This window comes from Octopus bimaculoides, chromosome 3, assembly GCF_001194135.2.
Source record: "Octopus bimaculoides isolate UCB-OBI-ISO-001 chromosome 3, ASM119413v2, whole genome shotgun sequence".
Classification (NCBI taxonomy): Eukaryota; Metazoa; Mollusca; class Cephalopoda; order Octopoda; family Octopodidae; genus Octopus; species Octopus bimaculoides.
In genome coordinates this window covers 146,388,795-146,398,787 of record NC_068983.1, presented here as the reverse complement: position 1 = coordinate 146,398,787, position 9,993 = coordinate 146,388,795, and the positions used below count along the sequence as shown (strand labels likewise).

The 9,993-nt window shown below is 36.4% G+C and overlaps 1 protein-coding gene across 1 annotated transcript in view; it reads left to right on the top strand.

Moving 5' to 3' along the window:
* LOC106882772 (programmed cell death protein 10) overlaps positions 1 to 9,982 on the top strand; it is a 41,433-nt gene extending 31,451 nt beyond the window's left edge. Inside the window, exons 8-9 of the mRNA XM_014933555.2 lie at positions 558 to 640; positions 8,864 to 9,982. Of these exons, the coding sequence (XP_014789041.1) occupies positions 558 to 640; positions 8,864 to 8,945 (165 nt within the window). The 3' untranslated portion in view covers positions 8,946 to 9,982. The remainder of the gene's footprint in view (positions 1 to 557; positions 641 to 8,863) is intronic.
* The last annotated feature ends 11 nt before the right edge of the window (positions 9,983 to 9,993 follow it).

The following is a 9,993-nucleotide window of genomic DNA, read 5'->3' as shown; positions in this document are numbered from 1 at the left end:
ATATTCAGTATGAGTAATGGGTAAATATTATTATAAGATCTGGTAATTAGTCATATATTAATATATTAATTAATATCGATTAATTATCAGGGGGCCAGCACATTTAAAGAATCAAAGAGATTCAGAAATATTATCTGCAATCTCAGGGGATTAAGGTACATTTTAAAAAATAACGTCGACCACTAACGTGGACAAATATATATATATATATATATGGGATGGGGAGTGTACCTTACCTTGATGTCATGTGATGGTTTGTAAATGAGCATCTTTATCATGCGAGCAATGTTGTTCATTACCAATCTTTCTTAAAAACATGTCTAGTGTTGGGGAACTATTACCTTTCTTGGAAACAGATGAGGATTGGTAACAGGAAGGACATCCACCCATAGAAAATATGCCTCAATGACATCAGTCTCTCAGATGAAGAGAAAAAAAATGGGAGAGAGAATGAATGTTTACTCTTTGTTATATAAATTATGCCTCACTCCTTCAATCAAATTTAATTATTATTTTATAAAATACAGTATTAATAAATGTTTTATATATCTTGGCAGACTCTTGCACATCGGAAGAAAGAATTTATCAAATATTCTAAACGCTTCAGCACAACTTTAAAAGATTACTTTAAGGAAAATGAGTAAGTCTATTTTTTTAATATTTGCTTAAATTGTTATTTCTTTAATTTAAAGTTTTGTCAGTGAGCCAAACATGCCAGATGGAAGACGGACATTAAAAGATGATGGTGACTTTACACATATATGTACATAGAGCAGAATTGAAGTAATATCTCTTTGGTGAGATACAGTAATAGGTATATACAATTAGTCCTCAAGATTGACTAGAAGCCTAAAACTCCAACTTGAACTGCAACTAAAAGCAAAGATGTTATAGCTACATAATGACAATTGGCTGTTGACAGTTTATCAATTGAGCATGTAAAAGCATTAAATAATAAAAGTATAAAAGGACAAAACAATTGATATCAGGTTTGATTATGGTATTTATATCTTTAAGACTGATATTACATGAATATAGATCCTAAGAAGGAAGGAGCTTTTATATATATATATATATATATATATATATATATATATATGAACCTCTGTTCATATGTATATTATATATATATATATATATGCGAGAGAGTTAAGGGTTGAGGGTGAACCTCTGTACCTGGCTTTCGTTGACATGGCGATAGCCTTTGACAGGGTCCCCCAATCCCTTATCCGGTGGTCAATGAGGAAGCTAGGGATAGATGAATGGTTAGTGAGAGCTGTGCAAGCCATGTACAGGAACGCTGTCAGTAAGGTGAGGGTTGGCAATGAGTACAGTGAAGAATTCCGAGTAGAGGTAGGAGTCCACCAAGGTTCAGTCCTCAGCCCCCTCCTATTTATCATAGTCATCCAGGCAATAACACAGGAATTCAAGACAGGATACCCCTGAGAGCTACTCTGTGCTAATGACCTTGCTCTAATTGTTGAGTCACTATCAGAACTAGAGAAGTTTCAGGTGTGGAAGCAACGAAGGGCCTTTAGAGTCAATCTAGCAAAAACCAAAGTCCTAATAAGCAGGAAGGCAGACAAACCACAAATCCCTTTAGGTAAATGGCGTTGCTCGATCTGTAGAAAAGGCATAGGTAGAAACTCTGTTAGATGTACCCAGTGTAAGCTATGGACACATAAGAAGTGCAGCAATATCAAAGGAAGGCTAACTAGGAAGTTAGTTTTTGTATGTGGTACATGTTGAGGAGCAATAAACATTGAAAATGTGCAGAGAACAACTTCTGCCACATTCCAGGGAGAAAAACTAGAAGTAGTTGATAGCTTTCATTACCTAGGTGACCAAGTCAGTAGTGGGGGTGGGTGCTCTGAAAGTGTAGCTGCTACAATAAGAATAACCTGGGCAAGATTCAGAGAGCTCCTACTTCTGCTGGTGACAAAGGGCCTCTCACTCAAAGTAAAAGGTAGACTGTATGACGCATGTGTACGATCAGCCATGCTACATGGCAGTGAAACATGGGCCATGACTGCTGAGAACATGCGTAAGCTTGCAAGGAATTAAGCCAGTTTGCTCTGCTGAATGTGTAATGTCAGTGTGAGAGAAAAGTTGGGCCTAAGAAGCATAAGATGTGGTGTGCAAGAGAGACAACTGCGCTGGTATGGTCCTGTGGTGAGAATGGATGAGGATAGCTGTGTGAAGAAGTGTCACACCATAGTGTTTTTATTATCTTTTGCACACTGCCTCCGATTTCTCTTATACCCAATTTTCCTTTCTCTCAGCTCATTTTTGCTCCATCATTCATGGATACTGACATTACAAATCCATCACACGTCCTTTACATTCAGTGCCCAGAGGCTATTACCAGCAGAGATAATAGCCCCTTGAACTTTTGTCCACCTAATTCTTACTCTATGTACTATACCTTTGGAGTACCTGCTCTCTATTACTAATTTAGTCACTCAACTAACAGAAACTGTGTAAATAACTAGTGTTACTTCACTAAATATTTTTTAGCATCTTAACTATACCTTGATGGTCCAAATGATTCTACACCTATCAGCTTTAATACTGGTTTCTTTCGTTGGGTTTACTTAAGATAATCTCTTTCTATCTCTCCTTCTCATTCTCTCTTAACATTTAAATGCCTCTTTTTTCTCAGTATCAACTGAGTACTTTTTATTGTGTCATCAACATTAGAGGGACAGACTTTTAGTACCAAGATGTTCCTCTACATTGCATCACTTTCCAGTTCATTTTGGCTGACATAGATATATTTTCCACCTCTCCTTTCCCGTCTGCGAAAGAGTCATGAACTTATAAAAATAAAATTACTTGAAACCAGAGACCTTGAACAGAGTGAATATCTCTACCACTTGGCTATTTCATCAATGAATATTTACTTACTGAGAGGAAGGTCTTTTTGAAACTTAGTAGAATGCATTAGGGAATTTCTAAAAAATATTACTAAAGACAATATAATTTTTGCGTTGACTTCCTGGCACTTGTGCTGGTGGTACGTGTAAAGGCATTCAAGCGAGATCATTGCCAGTGCTATTGGACTGGCTCCTGTGCAGGTGGCACGTAAAATACAGCATTTTGAGCGTGGCTGTTGCCAGTACCGCCTGACTGGCCTTCTTGCCGGTGGCATGTAAAAGCACCCACTACACTCTCGGAGTGGTTGGCATTAGGAAGGGCATCCAGCTGTAGAAACTCTGCCAAATCAGATTGGAGCCTGGGGTAGCCATCTGGTTCACCAGTCCTCAGTCAAATCGTCCAACTCATGCTAGCATGGAAAGCGGACGTTAAACAATGATGATGATGATGATAAGTAACTTAAAGTGTTTACAGTATTTCTTCCAGTTCTTTACAATCTGAGTTCAAACCTGGTCACAGTCAACTTTGCCTGCCATTCCTTTAGGGTCAAATTAAAGTACCAGACAAGTATTGAGGTCAGCGGTATCAATTAACTTTCTTCCTTTAAAATTGGTGGCATTATGTCTAAATCAGAAAGGGTTATTATTATTATTATTATTATTATTATTATTATTATTATTGGAGTGGTTGGCATTAGGAAGGGCATCCAGCTGTAGAAACTCTGCCAAATCAGATTGGAGCCTGGGGTAGCCATCTGGTTTCACCAGTCCTCAGTCAAATCGTCCAACCCATGCTAGCATGGAAAGCGGACGTTAAACGATGATGATGATGATGATGATGATGAGAGTTCTAGACAAAATGCTTTATGGTGCATATTCTAGCTCATTACATTTTGAGTTCAAACCCTACCATGATAAACTTTACCTTTTATTCCTCTGGAGTCAATAAAATAAAGTACCAGTTAAGTGCTGGAGGTGATTTAATTCATCAAACCACTCAAAATTTCTGGCAGAATCATTAGCACACCAGACAAAATGCTTAGCAGCATTTAGCCCATCTTTATGATCTGAGTTTAAATTCTCCAAGTTTGACTTGGCTTTTTCATCCTTTCAGTGTCAATGAAATATGTACCAAGTGAGTACTGGGGCTGATGTAATCAACTATATTCCTCCCACAAAATTTCAGGCCTTGTGCCTATAGTAGAAAGGATTATTATTATTATTATTATTATCATTATTATTATTCAAACACCTACTCCATTTATGTTTGTTCTATTAACACTTAACTTTTTTATTACACTCAAACCTGCCTAAACGTACTAATTTGGGTCCCTCTTTAGAGCCCTTAGTTTTTGATTGATTTTTCTATTTCATTAATTAATTTCATTGCTCTGTGTATGTATTCAGCAGTTTCACCAATTTGTAAATGTATCAAATCACTAATTCACAAATTTAACATCTTCATTCTTTTTTCCCAATAAGAACATATATCCACTTTTGCTCTCTCTCTCTCTCTCTTCTTGACCTACTTGCACTGACTGCTCTGCTCAATTTGAACACTTACCAGGTGACCTTCAGAACTATTGCCCCAGTACCACAATGCATGGCATGACTTTATATTTTAGACTCTTCATTATTATTTATAGTTGCCCACTGATTATTGATTTTTTTTTTAGTCCTCTTTTTTATTTTTATTATTTTGTTTAAAAAATATTTTTTGTTCTATTGTTATTTCTCTGTTTTAATTTTTGTCCTACCGTCTCCGTCCCTGCCTGTGAAATTCCCTGTCAACCCTTTCTATTATCCCCCTCATTGCCACTTTCACACCCCTCTTGACCACAATAGCTGACCCCTTTTAACCTTTTACTCGCCCCACTACTCGATAACTTCCTTACTCTTTCCTTGTACATCTGGCATCCATTATTCCTTCCTCACTCTCCTTTTTTTATATGTTTGTTTATGTGCATAGTTAATGTCCTCTATTCCTTTTATCTTGCCAGGGATTAGAATCATTAACACAAAATGCCTAATAGTATTTAGTTATGGCTCTTTACATTCTGATTTCAAATCCTGCCAGGTTTGACTTTTCCTTTAATCCTGCTGAGGTCAGTAAAATGAATAGCACTCAAGTCCTGGAATTGATGAAATCCACTTTCCTTCTCCCCAAAATTTTCTCGTGTTTTTCCTCATAGAATCATTGGAGTATTGGAAGAAATTTTTATCAGTATTTGCTCCAACTTTTTACATTCTGAGCTCAAGTGGTGGTGGTGTTGTCGTCATTACAATGCTGGACAAAAATGCTTAGTGACATGTCTTCTGGATCTTTATGTTTTAGTGACATTTCTTCTAGCTCTTTATACTGCCGAGGTTGACTTGGACTTTCATCCTTTTTGGGTTGATAAAATAAGTACCAGTCAAGTACCGTGGTTGATGTAATCATTTTTTTCCCTCCCCTCAGAATTGTCACCTTTGTGCCAAAATTAGAAAGAATTACTATTATTGTTATTACACAGTAACTAGACATAAGAGGAATTAGTTGCTGTGTGCAAGAGAGACTGTGCTGGTTTGGTCATGTGATCCAGATGGATGTCAACAGTTCTATTAAGAAGTGCTGATCTCTCAAAGTTGATGGAACACTTGGAAGTGGGAGACCTGGGAAGACATGAGATTAAGTACTGAAGAACGACCACAGGACGCTGAACCTTTCAGGTGTGATGACAAAGGGCTGAGATGCCTGGCGCCTTGCTATACTCAAGTAGACCCATACTCTACAGCAGATGTGGTAAGACCTGTCCCTCTTGTCCACTGGTGGGGAAAAGCACTCATGGCGATGCCACATAAAAACACCCATGCAATGTCATGTAAAAGCACACATGTGGCGTCACATGAAAGCACTCAGCATACTCTGTAAAGTGGTTGACATTAGGAAGGGCATCCAGCCATAGAAAATCATTCAAATCAGACTGAAGACTGGTGCAGCTCCCCTGCTTGTCAGAACAATAATAAGAGAAAAGTGTGAGAAAAATTATGCAGAGAGTATGTAGATAAAGTAAGCTGGTAGCAAGTGTTGTAGTGGGATGGCATTATTGCTATCAATGATTGTATAAATTTGAACCTGAGTTATGAGTTTCATAAGGTGTGGGATTGAAGAATAGTGGGTGAGGAGAGGGGCTTCAGAATGTTGTGTGTGTGCTCATGCACATGCACACTTGTGTTACAGAGGAATGGTGTGTGTGTGTGTTAGTACGAGTAGACATACCAGTAAGTGTGTATGCTGGTACACAGTGGGGAGATCCTATCTAGAGTAGGGTATAGATTACAAATGCCTTAAAGGTTTTTCAGATTTTATGATTGCAAGACAGATATCTTCTCCGATCATCTGTTGAGTAAAAGGTTCTCAACAAATTTCAACGAAGAGCATCCAGCTGTAGAAACTGCCAAATCAGATTGGAGCCTGGTGTAGCCATCTGGTTCACCAGTCCTCAGTCAACTCGTCCAACCCATGCTAGCATGGAAAGCGGACGTTAAATGATGATGATGATGATGATGATGTTAGAAGATTGTAGAGAAAAAAAAACATCATGTTACTGCATATTACTATTTCCTGCATTACCCCCTTCCCTACCACCTACTCATTTCTATCATTCTGTTTCCTCTCTTACACACATACTCATACTCCATCTCCCTTCAACCTATTACCCTGGTTTTCTCTCAGTTATCCCTCTCTCTTTTATTCACCTCCTTAGTCATCATGTTTGCAGTCAATAAATTGAAACAACATAGAGAGGACTCTTTCAACTTTTAGAGGACAAGACAACCTCTCTGATGTTGGTACTTTGATAAAAGGCATCTTTACACCCAGCAAAGTGGCTGGCAGATGAATAGAGATAATGTAGGATAGACAGGTTTCTTTAATCTTCCTAGGGACATGGCATCCTCTATAGTACTGGTACTTTAATAAAATGCACCCAGTACACTCTGTAAAGTGATCGGAATTAGATAGGGGTCCTGTCAGAGAAACCATGCCAGTATGAAAAGTGGATGTACGATGATGGCGACAATAAGAATCTAAAATAAAATGTAGTTGTGTTTATATATGCACTAGCCCCCCCCCCCCCACGCTGTCAAAAGTGACGGCTAATTGTAGTATTTGTTACTGAAAGAATGCTGGTTCACACATACAAACATTCACATACTTCCCTTGTACACACACACACACACACACACACACACATATACTCACACAGAGTTGAAACACTGTTTGATTTTTCTTTTCAGCATTGAATGTTCACCATCCCACTACCAGTTTGCCATCACTCCTTCCTTTCTTATTCATCCATCACCCCTTCCTTTCTCATTCATATGTTGTGACAAAGAAAAACATAAGAGTATTATTATAGTAGATATTGTTATCAATATTCTTAATGAACTTGTACATAGATCAAAAGTACATCTATATGGCCAAATATTGCAACTGAGTTGCAACCCACCTCATTACTTGACATGTCTTGTCTGCATATTTTTCAGCATTTCGTTATCAGCTCATCACCTGGCATGTTTCATTGCCTGTACATTATTACCTTCATGTCTTGTCTCCCCTGTGTTGTCCAGCAGGTTAGCACATTACCTGGCATGTTTCATTTCCTTTGCCTGCATGCCTTGTAACCAGCATATCACCTGGTTACTAAATCTTTACTCTATCAAAGGAGTCAGTAGCAAGCATAGAATGAGTATTGCCCAGGTAGCATTAATGATACATAAATATCCATAAATTAGCTCTACATAAGTCCAAGCAAGCTGGCACACAACAGTGTTTATGTTGAATATAATCAATATTGTGCAGGCACTTTGGATCGGACAACATGGACTCTCATGCTGACAGCATGTTGATCTATTGTCTCAGAGTTAACTTGTAATGTCAGATGATTGCAATAATTTACAGCTTTTTACTGTCAAGCTGATAACATGTTGCCATCATAAATACCTCAAATTTGCAAAAACAGTTCATGCTTCTTATTCCTAGCAACATTGCTATGGTAATGCTACAACTACCCCCAGCCTACATTATGTAATTTGTAAAATGTTTTTGGAGGAGTACTATTTCAGTCACATGGCCTCGTTTTACATTTTGGATGTGTGCGTGTCCTTCCCAAATGAGTGACACTGATACTCTGTTTATTTTGTATTTTGTGGATCTCACATGGGTGCCAGTTGTTTATTAAAGTTATTTCAAGTATTTCATCTGGATATATAATGCCATTCAGTTTGTGTCCTAGAAATGTTGATAGAAAAGAATAGATTTTAATGATTGCATCAATCACAGAGTTGATGTGAAATGATCTATCAGAGTAGAGGAGTTCTAAAATGGTAATAAAATTTAAAGAACATATCCTTACTGTCCAGTATTGTAATCATCTGAATCAAAGACAATCTATGCATTAGAATATAACTATGGTTGGTTGTCTCAAAGAAAATCTGTTTGATACTTATGAGCAGTTTGGAGAATATAACTCTCAGCAGATACCTCTGATATTCAAAAGACATCTGAGATTTTCTTGAAGATTAATGATTAATAACTACCATTCTCAAGGCATTTAGTTTAGTGTTCAAATAACCACATTTGTTTCACATCTAAATAAGTGATAGTAAATGTAGTGATCCATTGATTGGCCAACTGTATCTGCCTTTGAGCACACATGTTCACTGAGGCTATCATTCAGAAATGCATATAAGAAAAAAATTGCATTTTTGATGGCATATAAGAAGCAACTAGTCTTATATGTGAATTTGGACCTCCCATAAGCTTTAATTCACTTTAAAAATATTTTCCTGAATGTGCAATGCTGGAATTGGGGTGTGTTTAATATGCCCATGCATTTTTTATACAGCATATAAAAAATATTTATAGTTATGATGTATCAATTTCAACAGTTATAAAACTTATGCTAATTCCTTTGTTTCTTTTTTTTTCTTTCTTTCTTTTCCAGAAAACGAGATGTATTTTTGAGTGCTGCTTATCTTGTGGACCAAACAAATTTGATCATGAAAGCTGTGAAAGCAGTTTATTGATTTCAGCAGTTATTGTAGAGAAAAAAAAAGTATGAATGATAAAACAATTGGGACAGGAGACAATGGTGTCACTTCAGACAGCACACTAGCTAATTTTCACTCCACATATCTACTACTGGTATAAGTCTATTTTTTAAACATTGAGAAAATGCAAGATTCATCTACTACAGAAATAGGAATATTGTGTGTGTATTGGCGAGTGTTTGTGTTTACAAGCAAGCACATATATATATATATATATATATATATATATATATATATATGTGTGTGTGTGTGTATGTATATGTATAATTAATCAGCAGAAGTTACTGAGTAACTCAATAGCCATGAGTTTTGTATGTTGGAACTTATCAAACTGGTATCAAATTATGTGTATAGATCACTTATGATGATAATTATCAGTAATTATCATTTTAACCAGTGTATATAAATGTAAAAGCTGTAATTTGAAACCAATTTCATGGGTGCCAATGCACAAATCTCTCAACCTTTGAGTCATTCTAACTCCTACTGATTATTAATAATAGTAATAATAATAACAAGATATGTGTGGGAGTGGGGGTGCACAAAAAATATTTGTATTTTCATGTAAGGGTAGAAAGTGCTCAATACACACCTGTGTTAGAAGTGTGTGGAGTCTGTCTGTTGGTAAACTGAATTATTTCCTCATGCTCAAAGGTTATTTCAGATTGAAGATGAATGCAGCTGACTATACAAAAAGCTTTTAGATATGAAGAATGATTTAATTCACCAATACACAATTACGTGTGTGTGTGTGTGTGTATGCATATGAGTGTACATATGTATTTATATATACATGTTTACACTTATGTATGTATAAATATGTATATATATATATGTATCTATGTACATATATATATATACTTATATATATACATGTGTGTGTCTGTTATATGTGTAGGGGTGGGTGCATGCATCTAAGTGATTTTAACTAGTTTTTCTTCATTTCAATTTACTTTTTATTCTTTTCCTATTTGGTGGAGTGGTCTTTTTATCATATATATATATATATATATATATATATATA